This window comes from Brettanomyces nanus, chromosome 1 (genome assembly GCF_011074865.1).
Source record: "Brettanomyces nanus chromosome 1, complete sequence".
Lineage (NCBI taxonomy): Eukaryota > Fungi > Ascomycota > Pichiomycetes > Pichiales > Pichiaceae > Brettanomyces > Brettanomyces nanus.
The window spans coordinates 3,436,938-3,452,633 of NC_052374.1; the positions used below are offsets into that span (position 1 = coordinate 3,436,938).

The window sequence follows — 15,696 nt, forward strand, 5'->3', positions numbered from 1 at the left end:
AATCTAAAAGGTCAAGGCTCGCATTGTGGCGTTCATTCACACTGACGAGCAAATGCAGCTTCTGGTCTCATTTACAATAAAGCATATCCTCACGCAATCATAATTTATTTTCTAGACAACTCTAAATTGTTGAATCATCATTGGGATCAATGGCAAACACCTTATCGGGATTCAAAAGTCTGTAAGGATCCAAGGCCATTTTGATTTTTCTCATCAAATCAATCACATCCGGAGTCACTTCCTCTAACAAATAAGGCTTCTTACCCCAGCCTACACCATGCTCTCCTGTAACAGTACCGTCCACAGCTAAGGCCCTGTCGATCATGTGCTGAACAACTTTTGCAGTTTTTTCTCTATCTTCCTTCTTGAAAAGAATCATAGCGTGATAGTTACCATCTCCAACATGGCCCACAATAGCACCAGCAAGCCCCACCTTTACCATCTCATCTTTAGTCTCCTGTAAGCAGTCACAAAGTTTAGAAATTGGGACTGCAACATCTGTAGCCCACACTTGTATATCTTTGTCAATATACTTTTTACCATAGTCAATGGTAGCTAGCAAAGCAACTTTCCTAGCATTCCATAACTCTGCTTTCTCCTTCTCCGACTTAGCAAACTTGAAATCGGTATTCTTATTTCTTTGGCAAATGGCCTGGACCGACTTAATTTGAGATTGGACAGCTTCCTCTGACAAACCGCCAAATTTCAACATCAAAGTTGGAGCTTCGTCATACTTCATAGATGTCTTACCAGAAACGTTAACATAGTGAATCATTTTATCATCAAGTAATTCCATGGCATCCAACTGAACACCCTCTTGAATGAATCCGGCAACGGCTGAACCTGCAGCCGAGATGTTAGGGAACGACACAACGGCTACATTTTCAACTTTAGGTTTAACGTTAAGCTTCAAAGTTGCTTCTGTAATGATACCCAAAGTACCCTCACTTCCGATGAACAATCCGTTCAAATTGTAACCTGCAGCAGATTTTCTAGGCCTTTTCTTGGTCTTGATTATGGTACCGTCAGCAAGTACCACGGTCAAACTAATCACATTCTCCTTCATCGTACCCCATCTAGCAGCATTAGGGCCGGAGCAAGAAGTACTTGCCATTCCTCCAATGCATGCACCAGGACCCGGATCTGGACCAAACAATAAATTGTAGTCATTCAAATACTGTGCTAATTTCTGCCATCCCAATGCAGCCTGCACGCTGACATCCAAATCCTCTTGATGAAGCTCAAGAACTTTATCCATCTTCTTGAGGTCAACGCAAATACCCTTTCTTGTAGGGATAAAATTACCCTCAAGAGAAGTACCTCCACTGAATGGTACAACTGCTACTCTGTATTTATGGCATATCTTCATAATAAGAGACACTTCCTCTGTAGTTTCCGGATAAATGACTGCAACTGGTCGTTGATCTTCAGTCGGATGGTCACTTGAAAAGTAAGCATCACTATGATGATCTAGGCTATCCTTAGTTCTGCTGATTTTGTTCTTTCCCAATAATTTGGCTATTTCTTCAATAGCCTTCTCGGCATCTCCATATTTTGGAGCCTTAAGGTCTTGAAGCTTTGTAGTGGATGACTTCGGGAAAAGGAACTCTGGTGGGTTTTTTCTTACATTGCAAGAGGCAGATCCCCAACCGAGAACTGCTCCCAATATCAAGGCACTTCCTAATGTCCAGATAGAATTATTTCTTAGCATGCTTCTGATCAAGTAAAGTCTTTATAGAAAGGAAGTTTTAAATGGCATTTGTGCGTTCCATGTTTGCAGGAAGATCAAGTCTAAATACACTTTTATATATTTCATGGGATGGCAGTACCACTCCCGTATTAACAGGCTAGTCGTCCGAGATATGCGGGAAAATGTGACGCATTCAGATATTCAAATGATCGTAAACTTGAACATCGGGGTAAAATTTAGGACTCATTTGTTTCCTGACCTCTCCAATCTGATCTTCGAGGAAAAATACCACCAATAACTTCCTTTTCAGTAATTGTGGCGCTATAAATTTGAATAAAAAAATTTGAACTATCCTTCGTCATTATAAGATACGATTGAAAATCACCAGTAACACCGCTCGCACGGCCAGATGATAAGCCATACTAATATTTCTGATTTTAAGTTAGGTGAGAATAGCGCCTCAAAACTTTGGTGGGAGCTTATCCGGAGATACCATTCAAGAGCTTCCTTGCCCAGATAAGGTTGGTGGTCACTCAAAACTAAAATTTCAGTTGATCATTTTCATCATTAGAGCATACACAGATGTAACAGTAGAGATACCTTTTTGTCCGAAATGGTGTAGATAGGAGCGATTGTTTTTAGTTTTTAGTACATGTGATGGCTCTGTGGATTCACAAGATTAACTGGTTGCACTAAAGATCTCGTTGTTCTCGAACCTGGTATTTTGTGTGATTAATCGCTGCAACTGCTTCTTTTCTAATTCTTCTTCGAAACTGTGAGGCTAAAAAAGGTGAATAGCTAGCTTTTCATGTTTCCACTTTTCCTACAGGTCTTTTTTCCTTTAAGTTTCCTTTTTCGGACACTCTAAATGTTGAAGAAGTGGTTTTTTTTTTGACAGCCACACTGAAGTTGGGTTGCAACAGGCTCAGAAAGTAATGGCTGAGTCCAGAGGATCTTTGATAGAGGGTGACTACAGCTGGGTAAAGGGGTGTGACTTCCTTACTGTAATATATAAAAGGTTGCTGAGGAAGCGAAAAGTACTGCTCGAGGATCTATCTATACTTATTAATATTTTTTAGTATAGACTGTGATGTCCGAAACAACTGTTGCAGAAAGAAAGTCTATTGAACAAATTGTTCATGTTTCGATCGATGCGCAGATTGAGAATCTTGTGAGATCCCATAAGGACTTAAACATTACCAGGGCTGTTAAAGCTCCAAGTTTGGCTACTGGTGCTGATCCAGAAGGTGTGAAGCTTCTTCCTAAGAGCTCCAAAAAAAGGTTGGAGAACGATCACATCGATCTTTCCAAAGGTTATCCAGAAATTCCTGATAGATCTGAAATTCCTGTTTTTGTTGATCAGGCACATGCTATTCGAGACTATGACATGCCTTATATCGAAAGAGGTAAGAATGCCGATCCCGAGAAAAAGGCATTGCTCAGTGCAGCTAAAGAGGTTAAAGATCTTACCACCCATATTGGCACGGTGATTGTTGGTTTACAGTTGGCTGATTTGACTGATAAGCAGAAGGATGAATTGGCTCTCTTGATTGAAGAAAGAGGTGTTGTCTTCTTCAAAAACCAGAAGTTGCCTCCAAGAAAGCAGAGAGAGTTGGGTGAATACTGGGGCAATCTTGAAGTTCATCCTCAGACACCGCACGTTCCTGGATTACCTGGTGAAACCGTGATTTGGAATGATTACTTGCAAAAGAGAGGTATGAATATAAATTTCAAAAATTGCAATTATGGCAATTTCGATATTGTCAGATATGGCTCGGTCGGTAACCAAGTCTGGCACACTGATTTAGTTCACGAAAGGCAACCTGCCGGTATTACTCATCTTCATCTAGATGCAATTCCAGAAGTTGGGGGCGATACTATCTGGGCTTCCGGATATGCTGCCTATGATAAGTTGTCTGAAGAGATGAAGAAGTTTTTGGATGGTAAAAAAGTTGTTGTCGTGTCTTATCATAAATATCTTGACAGAAAGGATCCGTTTGGTGAACCCAAACCAGTCGGGAGAATTCATCCATTAGTTAGAACTCATCCTGCAACTGGATGGAAGTTCTTGTTTGTTAACCGTTCCATGACCAAAAGAATCGTTGGCTTGACACCTGTAGAATCAGATGTCATTTTGAACTACTTATTTGATGTCTACGAGAAGAATGTCGACATTCAGGTGAGATTTAACTGGAAATCGGATCCTGGCTATGGTACTTCTGCTATCTGGGATAACAGATCAACTCAACACAGGACGATTTGGGATCATGAAGGTCGCATTTCCAGACATGGAACTAGGGTTACATCTTTGGCTGAAATTCCATACTTTGACCCTAAATCAAGGTCTCAAAGAGAGGCACTTGGATTGCCTATTACAAAAGAAGCTTGAAAGTTTATACAGAAATTGAAGTAATGAATCTTTATTTGAGTTATGTTATTCGTACTGCCGTAACGATGATTGTGAATACCCGGTTCTTACCATCATGAAAATACTACTGAATATGCTGGTGATGGTAACCCAATCTGAGAGAACACATGAAGAAGCTGGATTCTGAGAACCGACAGCATGAAATGGTGGAAAAATGATCCGAGAAACGTAAGACATCATGAAATTATATTATTCGCTTATCTAATGCTTTAGACGGAAAAGGAATACCACCTAGAAGTAAATCTCTGTCGCCGAAAGAAGAATATTGACGCCACGGTTTTGTATTGATCTCCCTTTCTTTTTTTTATCTTCGTGCGCTCCCGTGGAGATTATGACTAAACTGCTTCATTGGAATCTATGGTTTCTATCTGGTCCGGATTTCTTATAAAAGTGGTGCATTGAGGAAAGAGAGGCTTTCCTTGCTGACCTTTTTTTTCTTCAATTATTTTGAGCTTTGGTTTAAACGATGGATTCGGATCTTCCAGGATACAATCGCTATTTCAAGCTAGGTGGAAAGGACATTTGGTCCTTTATCAATGAAACTGCTGCTGCCCAGGAAAAATCATCTGGGGAGAAGGTGGTCAATTTAGGACAGGGTTTCTTTTCCTATGCGCCCCCTCATTTTGCAATTGAAGCCGTGAAAAAAGCATTGGATGTCCCAATGAATAATCAGTATGCGCACTCCAGGGGTAAGCCGAATTTATTGAAGGCTATAGCTGAAACATATTCGGTTAGGTTTGGAAGAGAATTGTCCACTGACGAAGTTCAGGTGACTACTGGTGCCAATGAGGGTATGCTTGCTGTGTTCACTGGATTGTTGGAAAGAGGTGATGAGGTTATTGTTTTCCAGCCATTCTTCGACCAGTATATTCCTAACATTGAGCTATCCGGTGGCAAAGTCATCTATGTGAAGTTACTTCCACCTTCAGATTTTGGTGAGAGAACTGTTACTGGTGACGAATGGACCATCGATTGGGAACAGCTCGAAAAATCTATCAGTAACAAAACTAAGATGATCGTTATAAATAGTCCTTATAACCCAGTTGGTAAGATTTTCAACGAACAGGAGATGAGAAGGATCGGTGCTTTAGCCATTGAGCACAACTTCTACATATGCTCCGATGAAGTGTACGAGAACTTATTTTTCATACCTAAGCTCACCCGATTTGCTACTCTAGGTAATGATATTGCTAGGAGAACCATTACAATCGGTTCTGCTGGTAAGACCTTTGCCGCCACCGGTTGGAGAATTGGATGGGTCATAGCCAACAAACAGATCATTCCTCCTATTACCGCTGCTCATACTAGAATTTGTTTCTCTACGCCTGCACCTCTTCAAGAGGGTGTTGCTTCTGCTCTTCAGATAGCCAAGACAAATAACTATTATAAGCAGATGAAGGAGGATTATGTCACCAAGTATAAGATTTTTGACAGTATTTTCGATGAGCTTAATCTTCCTTACACTGTAGCTGCAGGTGGTTATTATCTATTGGTTAACTTCCACAAGGTTAAGATACCAACTGAATTTGAGTTTCCCCCTGATATTTTAAAGGAAAAGAGAGACTTTAAGCTTGCCTACTGGTTGATCAAGCAATTTGGTGTCGTTGCCATTCCTCCTTCCGTCTTCTACTTGCCTGAGGATGGCCATATTATTGAGGATTGCCTAAGATTTGCAATTTGTAAGGATGATGATGTCTTGGTTGAAGCAGTCAAAAGGTTAAGACCTTTGAAGAAATATATTGTCGATTAAGTACATAATAGATACAATCTACTAATTAACAATTGTTAGTGGATCAACTTTTCCGGTCCTTATATCTTGAAATAATCCCTCCAATATTCTCCTTCCCTGGCTGATCTCAGCAACGTGTTCCTCCGTGTCCTTGGTATTAAATGGATGTGGTCTATCTTGTAAGGCGTAGCTGATCAATGGATCCATAAACCGTTCTTTCACATGGTATGTCAACAGTTTCTGGCCAAAATCAGACTTATACCATTCGACTTGTTCTTCTTTAGATGGAAGCTCCTTACTACCAGACCAAACACCCGCAAGCGCAGCTGCCTGACACTCGACTCTGTTAAAGAAGAAGACAGCATAAGTGTTTCCAATTAATGCTAAAGACGGATCCTCGATGGAAAAAGTGTATAGAAAGAACTTGAGCAATTTTTGATGCTTCAAAACATATTCTTTCTCTAGAAATGGATAATATATATGATAACCGGTAGCAAATATAACCACATCGAATTCGCTTTCTTGTGTACCGTCTTTAAAACGAACCCCTTGATTTTCAGGTAAAAATTCTTCAACTTCTGGTTTGTTCACAATCCCTTTTGAATGAGAGCAAAATTCGACCCAGTCGTGACCTAGCTTAGCTTCACTTCTTCTTGAAATGAACACTGATGGCTTTTCAATACTTCTGGGAAACGCATATTGAATAAGGTCAATTGCAGAAACCGAAGAGCCAATAAATAAAATCTTTTTGGCATCTTTCAAGATCTTAGGATCCTTAATTGCCTTTGCTGAAGTCACATAAGTCTTTCCTCTAGTCTTCCTGGTAAATTCCTCGAGGTTCTTGAAACGAGGAATTATTGGAATCGTCTTACCGTTAGCAATAACTACAGCATCGAAAGTCTGTTTGTACCACCTATCCGCAAGGTTGCTAGTGCCAATTTGGCTCTCGGTGACTCTCACAGTGACCTCCCATTGTCCGTTTTCCAATTTAAGGATTCTTTCCACATTAGAATTGAATCTAATGTTTTTTTTCAAGTTATTCTCCTCCACAATCTGATTCAAATAGTCTCCAACCTCGTCTGCCGATTCAAACACTGATGCTTGCTTATAATTTTTTGATAGTTGTTTTGCACTCTTATAAGAGAATGACATATATTTATTGGGAACGTTGGTGAAAAGATGTTCATAAGCAGCGGACGACCTCCATTGATATTTATCCTCAGGCTGTTTTTCCTTTTTAGTAACAAAAACTGGATCTTTAAAGCTAGAATTATTCAATTGAGTATCTAATTTTTTGCTGATTGGTGCTTTAACGAAAATCTGTTCCGGATCCTCGTAATTTGGACTAATTGAGAAGTCTGGTAGTTCAGGATCCTCATTTTTCATTCCCCTTTCTGAACGACACCAAACTCCGCCAACATCACTATTTCTTTCAAATAGGACTACTTCATCAAAAGCAGTCCTTTTAGATGTCTCATAATCGTGAATATCTTTAACTCCATATAAAGAGTGTCCATTCTTCAAGGCTCTAGTCAAGTCATAAAGACTAGTTATTCCTGATGGTCCTCCGCCAATCACGGCGATAGAATTAATTTTAAGAGGGTTATTTTTAGTCATATTCTATATGCATTATATACTCGTTTTGTTCCCCGATTCTGAGGCGTACACCTTGGGGTATTTATACTTTCGTAGTTCGCTTAGGAAAATAAGAATGTTAGCCGTGAGTGAGAAAGTGCTTCAGCCATGGTAGAATAATTTTTAATTGATCAAATGCCACACCTAGTTCGGAGCGGCATCTAGCTATCTTTGAAAAATATGTCATAAAAAATAAGCAGTGGTATCTGCATTTTGGTATATAAATCCATCAATCAGTATTAAATTTTAGGTGTGAAAGCACAAGTTTCTTTCATGAGTAGGGAGAGATACCTTGAGTGTGCCGGTCAAAAAGAAAGTCCTTTTTCATTAGAAGAGCTTGTTGACTGCCGTCTCCTCCTAGTCTGTAAAATGCTGGTTGTAGCAGTCCCCAATGTTCCTATTGTTCCACAAATACCAGCACGAGTGGAAAGCTAGGTATTTTATAAGTAACTGCTCATAATAATGTAAGTAGCAAAAAAATAAGCAAGCCCCCGTAACACCCAACATGAATCTAATGGTGTAAATCTTTTGTGAATTAACAACAAAAGGATTCATCAAAGTCGATACCTGCAATGTTGGGATTTGGTGATCAATATAGTAATAGGCACTTGAAATAAGGCATAGCCTATAGAAAACATTATATTGAAAATATTTAACTCATTTCCTACAGCGTGGACATCAATCATATTTTATACCAGAAACGTACGTATTGCCGATATTGGCACTATTCAGGTTCTTAGCATACGTCAAATCGCATAGGAAGAAGAAAATGGCCACATCAAACTTGAAAGGGTTTTTTTCTTCTTCCGATTCACCTCCGGCGGGACTGAGAAATCAGGGTCCATAGGAGCCGGAGCTTTGCAAGATAGTTGTCAAAGTGTTTTCTCCCACTTCCAACTGCAGATTTCTGGAATGATGTTATATTTTAGGTCCTGTTTTGTAAGTTGATGCAGGTGTTAGACTAAAAAATAAAGCCCCACATTCAATATAAGTTACCATATCATCCATATCCATGATTTCAATATTCACTAAATTTCTTTCGTGCAGCTTTCGAGGCCTCGAGGAGCGAAAAAAGAAAAGACAATAGGGGGTGGGTGGGGGTGAGAGATGATTACAAGTCCATTAAGTAAATTGTGGCATCAAAAAAGAAATGCCAGACCTACAATTAATGATACTCCAGGACCTTATTATACCAGTCCAAATTTTGGCAGGAGAGTTAAATGTTGCGAAAGTGAATCAAAGAGTGAACACATGATGGTTGGAAAATTGCAACCGGAGGAAAGTAGAAAAGTCTGTAGTCTGTCTGTTATTCACATCGCTGCGACTGCAGAGGTCATTTCTTGAGCAGAAACTTGTCCCAAAGGTTAGACCTTAAAAATATCATTGATTTTGCCAAGAACAAGGGTCCACCACCAAATGATGTTAGAACGACTCTTGATGAAGCCAGCTTTCCAGAATTTATTTGATCCACAGAAAGTACGGTGTTATGTCAACGTGTATTACCCGATCAGAAATAAAATGTTAGCCTCCAAAACTGGAGGTGCTACTTATTTATTTTGAATAAATGAATACTTTGGTTCAAACTTCGTCCTTCTCCAGAATTCTCACTGTTTCAGTAACAACCCCTTTAGAGGTATCGCTTGCTCTTTCATCACCATACTCATCCTGGTCGAAAGTTCTAATGTTGCCTCTAGTATTGAGGTGTCTAGTACCAGCAAATCTGGGAATCAATTTCTTGTCATAATGAGCTAGAACCCAGCATATCATGAACATCACATTTGTCATGAGCACAATCACGATGTTAGCAATATATCCCGATCGAAACCTGGGGGAGTCCTTTATGTTATACTGTATAGGAATGACCCAAGCATTTGTTGCATAGGAGAAAGCCTGCATAAATCCTAACACCAACGCTTTCTTCTCCACATTATCCTTGCATAGTGTAGCTGACCATGCAAAGAAGACTTGTGAAAGTCCATCAATAAAGACTCTTTGCACGAAGAAAGCAGAAATGAGTAGACTATTAGGAACATTCCATACCACAAGAACAGCACATGCATAGTATGCCGTTACCATAACCACATTTACCACTATAAGTTTGCTTATCCATTCTGTTAATGGAGAAATAAAAGTGGCCATTGGAATACCGAGAAGATACATGTAGGTATCCCAATTAGTGACCTGGGACGTCGTATACAAGTTTGGCTTGGACTTCATATAGAGCTTGTTTCCGTTGCTATAGTAGGAGGAATGATGGAAAGTCCACATTAAAGTGCAAACATAGAACTGCCAGGTGGTAAGGGTCTCCTTTATGGATTTCTTTGTGAACTTTTGAGGAACAGCTAACTTCTTGTCCATTCTTTTTCTCGCAAAAATCATATCATCTTCTGTGAAAAGACCAAACTTCTTGCAAGCAGTTGGAATACCAGGGAACAAAAATAATCCGTACAAAACGACACCAAAGGTGATGAGACCGTCGATGATGAATTGCCATCTCCATCCTTCCAAACCGCAAACTCCAGAAAGACTCTCACGAGCCCTGGTTTGTAAGACGCCACTGCTGGCAGAACCTGCAACAGCAAAAGCTCCATATATTCCGGCCCTAGTGAAAAGTTCTTCGTCAGTTAAGAAACTACTAAAAATCACATATGTAGCTGGAAAAGAGCAAGCCTCGCTGACTCCAATAAAGAACCGTATAACATAGACCTGCTGAGAATTATGAACAAATCCATTTGAAAGAGTTAAAACACCCCATATTAGCTCACAAGTAATCAATAAGTATCTGGAAAATTGAGGCTTTGTGACTAACAAAGTGATGGGAATCTGGAAAAGAGCATATCCTATGGTATACATGGTGTTAAAGTAGTTCAATTCATTTCCGGTTATATTTATATCCTGTTGCATACCAGACACATAAGCAGAACCAATGTTTGTATTGTCAAGATATTTGGTGTAAAATGATGCTCCTAAAAAGAGCAACACGGACACGTCAAACTTCAGGAGAAACTTCCGTTCATATGCGCTGTAGTATGAAGGATAGAGATTGAAAGCTTGAAGAAAGCTATTTTTCCGTATTCCATTGACCACTTTACGTTGCTTCCTCTCCCTGTCAATATTTGGGTTAATGTACTCAGTTTTGAAAGTCTTTGTATCTGGGATTTTCAATACTTCCCACGTATCATGAAGGAAAGTTTTAACTGTCATGGCTAAATATTCTCTGAATGGGCTTTAAGGATGTTACTCTTTACTTCTTTCAGAGGAATTATGGTCATTTTGTATGCCTTTTATATCATCCTAGTTTGTGTGCCACAACTCAAAGTGCCTGCCATTTGGATAACTAAACTAAACGCAAACCGCTTATCTGACCCACCACAGTCTCAGGTACACCCAATTCAGATGTTGAGGAAATGAATTCGAGATCTCGCCTTCCTCATATAACTATGTCACCTCGATGAGTGGAATCAAAAGATGTGGCAAGTTATTTCATTCCTTTCGATCAAATGATCTATAAATAATTAGTACTAAAGCTACATTCAACAATCAAATGTCGATCGCATGTTTCACTAATCCTCCTGTCACATTGATAATATACTTGAATGAAAAAAAAAGCCTCACAACTACCTATCCTTATCGGAAGATACAGTCGAGCCACAGTCACACAGTGTACTCTTCATCAAGAAGGAAACCTAAAAATATGTCTCTCAATGATTGGTTTGAACTGCAGCATACTTAAAGTTGGCGTAACTTATCCCTGGAGTGAATCCATTGGTTGGATAAACTACTGCCTTGTCATTATTGGTGGCTGTTCCCAAAAAAACAAGAAATGGGCTGAAATGCTTTAAAGTAGGGTGTGAGTAGTTGAAGTCTGCATTAGTTCCATTCTGGTAACCGACGATGACGTGAACTCGCTCCTCGTTATTTTCATTGGTAAGCAATCTCTCAACTTGTTCGGTGAAATCAGCCTCAAAGTGTGGTTTCAAGATATTATTAGAACAGTAGAATTTTTGAAGGTTTTGAATCGTACGAGCAGCTTTGGAGAGATCCAAGTTGTGAACAAGCATGCTAAGGGTTATAATGACATAGCCTTTATTCCCTAATTTTTGTATAACTTTGCCTAGTCGAACATTAGAAGCAGTGTTCTCTCTGGTTGTCTTTAGAGTGGAGAGGCTGATGATAGGAATGCCGGTTTCTTCGGTGGCTTCTTGAGGAAACATCAACTTTCCTGGAACCCAGACTCCATGGTCAGTATCAATTTCTATTTCCTCAACTTTAATTTCTTGTCTTTGTAGGGTATCCTTGATTTCCAAAGCATATTCATTGTTTCCATGATGTTTGAATATATATTCATACCAGCTCTGTTAGTATTTATACTTATAATCAAATCTTACTTTTGGTTTTTCTTTGACATTCAATAAAAATTAGGCTTAAGCTGCTGAATCTCTTCACCTATTTCCCCAAGCTGCCTTCGGTAGTGGTCAAATTTCTTGTCTTCACTGGAAAGCATTTGAACACCTCCATGTCCTATAAAATAAGTTGGAAAAGAAGTCTTTGCACCTGCAATTATCATAAGAATTGATGTTATAGAGAGGAAAGTACAGTTTAAATATTAGATGTATCTGGCAACGCCACAGTAAGCTTCATTCAATTATAGGTATTAATCTTCTTTTGTAATTGGAAGACCTAGTGATTCCCTTTGAGACCTTGATTTAGGGTCAAAATATGGAATTTCAGCCAAAGATGTGACTCTTGTACCATGTCTAGGAACTTTTCCTTCGTTGTCCCACACATTTCTGTGTTGAGATGATCGGTTATCCCAAATAGCAGAAGTACCATAGCCAGGATCCGATTTCCAGTTAAATCTCACCTGAATGTCGGCATTCTTCTCGTAGACATCAAATAAGTAGTTCAAAATGACATCTGATTCTACAGGTGTCAAGCCAACGATTCTTTTGGTCATGGAACGGTTAACAAACAAGAACTTCCATCCAGTTGCAGGATGAGTTCTAACTAATGGATGAATCCTTTCTACTTGTTGCGGAGGGCCAAACGGATCGTCCCTATTCAAATAGGAATGGGCAGACACAAAAACAGCCTTTTTACCATCCAAAAACTTCTTCATTTCTTCAGACAATTTATCATAAGCACCATAACCAGAAGCCCAGAGAGTATCCCCACCAGTATCTGGAACTGTGTCCAAATGAAGATGCGTAATACCAGCAGGTTGTCTTTCGTGAACTAAATCGGTGTGCCATGTTTGGTTACCGACAGAACCATATCTGACAATATCAAAATTGCCGTTGTTGCAATTCTTGAAATTTATATTCATACCCTTAGTCTGAAGATAATCATTCCAGATGACAGTAATTCCGGGTAGACCAGGAACTTGTGGAACCTGAGGATGAACTTCAACATTTCCCCAGTATTCACCTAAATCTCTTTGAGTTTTTGGAGGCAATTTCTGGTTTCTGAAAAAGACAACACCTCTTTCTTCAATCAAGAGAGCCAATTCATCTTTCTGCTTATCAGTCAAATCAGCCAACTGTAAACCAACAATCTCCGTGCCAATATGGGTGGTAAGATCTTTAACCTCTTTAGCTGCACTGAGCAATGCTTTTTTCTCGGGATCGGCATTCTTTCCTCTTTCGATATAAGGCATGTCATAGTCTCGAATAGCATGTGCTTGATCGACATAGACTGGGATTTTAGCTCTATCAGGAACCTGTGGGTAGCCTTTAGAGATGTCTATCCCTCCTTCAACTAGTCTCTTTTTCGAGTTTTCAGGAAGAATTGCCAGGCCTGATTTGTCGGCGCCTGTGGAAAGTGAAGGGTTCTTAATAGATCTGGTAATGCTGACGTGTGCATCCGACCTAATGAGTTTCTCAATCTGAAGATCTAGAGGGAGTTCTTTTTTAGCTTCCCTGGAGATACTGGATTCCTTTTTAATAGAAGTAAGGGTGGCAACTTTAGCAGAACTCATGGCTTGAATATCGATGAGAAACGAGAAAGTACTAAGAATTATATGTTCTTATTATTATAGCTTCAGGTATTTATAGTTGCTTTGACCGGGGTATCTTACTAATCAGCTTAATTACACTCTTCATGAGTTTTTAATAAATGTGGAGGTAGTGGCTTCTGTACTGCCAAGACAGGGACTGTGGCTCCTGCAAACCACAAAAAAAGAAGTTGGAGTAAACTGGTGTTAGTTATATTTGCTCAGATGTCAGGTCACCTAGCTTAGGTTTGCAATGTTCAACTAATACAAGAAATTACAGTAAGAAGTGAGATAACCCATCCGCAACAGCTCCCAAAAATGCTCCTTGATCGGGAAATATGAAGTGCATTCATGCACGACTGTCCGAATCTGTGCGCGCCAAGATCGATGGATTCGATGATATTCCCTTTCTGGAGAATCCGTTTCCCCATAATTCATTTTCATGTGTACGGATGTGATTGACAGAGTTAATTTTGAGGACTTGTCTAATTGACTTCCATCGATACCTTATCGAACTATCCTCACACCTTTCACCATCAATGCAACTGCAATGTTTACATTCACTTGCTTTCTTTTTTACCCCATGAATTATGCCGACCGAAATATTACTGGTAAAAAAGCGGCGAATCAAGGATCCTTGGAATTTCTTCGTTTACTTCTTCCTTCAAAATTGGTATTGACCCAACCGATATGGGGAAAATGCAAACGACTGTATACGGGTATCTACGGGGTTTATGTTTACGGATGGTGCAGATACCCTATATCTTTTGTTGTTGTTGTTGTTGTCGTTGTCGTCGTTTTTAAATTGCAACCGAGTTATCTCATGACTGCATACATTTGAGATCCTACTCAGAATCGCGTTTTAATTGATCCGGGTTCATTTCAGCACTAATAAGTTTCCTAAAACGTGTCCCGAGGATTCACATCGGAGGGGACCAACCTCAACCAATCGCGCTCTGACCCCATATCCATCCAGACCAATCTTTTTTTTTGTTGGCCCGCTTCGCGTTCCTTCGTCAGAGATTCCCCGCAAACTGAGTTTCGCGGAAGCTCAAAATTCCCGGGAAGAGTGGCTGCGACGTTGCTGTACCCGGTGGCTGTGCCACTGAAGACGGGATGATATTGTTAAAATCTGGAAAAAGTCCAAATCATTGAAATCAAACCAAATTTGGGAAGCATTGAGTGGATGGATGGACGGATCTCTTTGTAATTTTTTTGATGCCGAAAAAGCCACGGTAAAAGTATGCCTGTTTACTTTTAATTTCACTTTTTTTTGTTCAACTTTGGTTTCATCGTTTCTTTATTTTCCCCGTTTCTCCCTTCTTTTGTCACACGGTCAATTAAACCTATTCGCTTCTAAAAATGGCTCCTCCGGCATTCTCTGATATCGCCAAACCAACTAACGATGTTCTTAACAAGGAGTTCTTCCACTTCACTCCAGTGGCCCTCGATTTGAAGACCTTTGCTCCAAATGGTGTTGCTTTTACTACCAAGGGTAGTGTTTCTCCTGATTCAAAGACTTCTGCTTCTTTGGAGACCAAGTACGCTGACAAGGGTACTGGTTTGTCCTTAACTCAGGGCTGGACTACTGCCAATGCTTTGAACACCAAGGTTGAATTGGCTGATGCCCTAACTCCTGGTCTAAAGGCCGAGTTGGTCACCTCGCTTGTTCCAGGTGCTTCCAGATCTGCTAAGTTCAACTTGTATTTTGCTCAGCCTTCTCTTAATGCCAGAGCTTTTGTTGATTTGTTGAAGGGCCCTGTCTTTTCTGGTGACTTTACCGTTGGTCAGGATGGTTTCACTGTCGGTGGTGCTCTTTCTTACGATGTTAAAGCTGCCGCTTTGACTGGCTACTCTACTGCTGTCGGTTACAAGGCTTCTTCTTACTCCCTATCTCTCATTGCCGCCAACAGTTTGTCTGTCTTTTCGGCTGGTTACTACCACAAGGTTTCTCCGGCTATTGAAGTCGGTGCTAAGGGTACCTATGACTCAAAGGGTGCTTCCGGTGCAAATGCTGTTGCCATTGAGGTTGGTACCAAATACCAACTCGATGACTCTGCCTTCCTCAAGGCTAAGATCGCTGACTCTGGTATTCTTGCCTTGTCTTACCAGCAGTTGCTCAGACCCGGCATCAAATTGGGCTTCGGCGGTGCCTTTGACACTTTGAAACTAGGTGAGTCTGCTCACAAGTTGGGTCTTTCCTTGTCCTTTAGCGCCTAAGC

At 40.1% G+C, this 15,696-nt stretch overlaps 8 protein-coding genes across 8 annotated transcripts; 3 read left to right on the forward strand and 5 right to left on the reverse strand.

The window, feature by feature from the left end:
- Nucleotides 1–121: 121 nt before the first annotated feature.
- FOA43_001608 (uncharacterized protein) lies at nucleotides 122–1,711 on the reverse strand (the record flags this gene model as incomplete). Its single annotated transcript, XM_038921920.1, has 1 exon — nucleotides 122–1,711. The coding sequence occupies one exon, from the start codon at nucleotides 1,709–1,711 to the stop codon at nucleotides 122–124; it is 1,590 nt and encodes a 529-aa protein (XP_038777848.1).
- A 1,069-nt stretch (nucleotides 1,712–2,780) lies between these two features.
- On the forward strand, nucleotides 2,781–4,079 carry FOA43_001609 (uncharacterized protein; the record flags this gene model as incomplete). Its single annotated transcript, XM_038921921.1, has 1 exon — nucleotides 2,781–4,079. The coding sequence occupies one exon, from the start codon at nucleotides 2,781–2,783 to the stop codon at nucleotides 4,077–4,079; it is 1,299 nt and encodes a 432-aa protein (XP_038777849.1).
- A 505-nt stretch (nucleotides 4,080–4,584) lies between these two features.
- FOA43_001610 (uncharacterized protein) lies at nucleotides 4,585–5,868 on the forward strand (the record flags this gene model as incomplete). The annotated part of the gene is made up of 1 exon (XM_038921922.1): nucleotides 4,585–5,868. The coding sequence occupies one exon, from the start codon at nucleotides 4,585–4,587 to the stop codon at nucleotides 5,866–5,868; it is 1,284 nt and encodes a 427-aa protein (XP_038777850.1).
- Nucleotides 5,869–5,889: 21 nt separating this feature from the next.
- On the reverse strand, nucleotides 5,890–7,464 carry FOA43_001611 (uncharacterized protein; the record flags this gene model as incomplete). Its single annotated transcript, XM_038921923.1, has 1 exon — nucleotides 5,890–7,464. One exon carries the CDS (start codon nucleotides 7,462–7,464, stop codon nucleotides 5,890–5,892), a length of 1,575 nt encoding a protein of 524 aa, XP_038777851.1.
- A 1,596-nt stretch (nucleotides 7,465–9,060) lies between these two features.
- On the reverse strand, nucleotides 9,061–10,686 carry FOA43_001612 (uncharacterized protein; the record flags this gene model as incomplete). Its single annotated transcript, XM_038921924.1, has 1 exon — nucleotides 9,061–10,686. One exon carries the CDS (start codon nucleotides 10,684–10,686, stop codon nucleotides 9,061–9,063), a length of 1,626 nt encoding a protein of 541 aa, XP_038777852.1.
- A 497-nt stretch (nucleotides 10,687–11,183) lies between these two features.
- Nucleotides 11,184–12,000, reverse strand: FOA43_001613 (uncharacterized protein; the record flags this gene model as incomplete). The annotated part of the gene is made up of 2 exons (XM_038921925.1): nucleotides 11,184–11,837; nucleotides 11,995–12,000. The coding sequence occupies 2 exons, from the start codon at nucleotides 11,998–12,000 to the stop codon at nucleotides 11,184–11,186; spliced, it is 660 nt and encodes a 219-aa protein (XP_038777853.1).
- Nucleotides 12,001–12,136: 136 nt separating this feature from the next.
- On the reverse strand, nucleotides 12,137–13,459 carry FOA43_001614 (uncharacterized protein; the record flags this gene model as incomplete). The annotated part of the gene is made up of 1 exon (XM_038921926.1): nucleotides 12,137–13,459. One exon carries the CDS (start codon nucleotides 13,457–13,459, stop codon nucleotides 12,137–12,139), a length of 1,323 nt encoding a protein of 440 aa, XP_038777854.1.
- Nucleotides 13,460–14,836: 1,377 nt separating this feature from the next.
- On the forward strand, nucleotides 14,837–15,694 carry FOA43_001615 (uncharacterized protein; the record flags this gene model as incomplete). Its single annotated transcript, XM_038921927.1, has 1 exon — nucleotides 14,837–15,694. One exon carries the CDS (start codon nucleotides 14,837–14,839, stop codon nucleotides 15,692–15,694), a length of 858 nt encoding a protein of 285 aa, XP_038777855.1.
- Nucleotides 15,695–15,696: the final 2 nt, after the last annotated feature.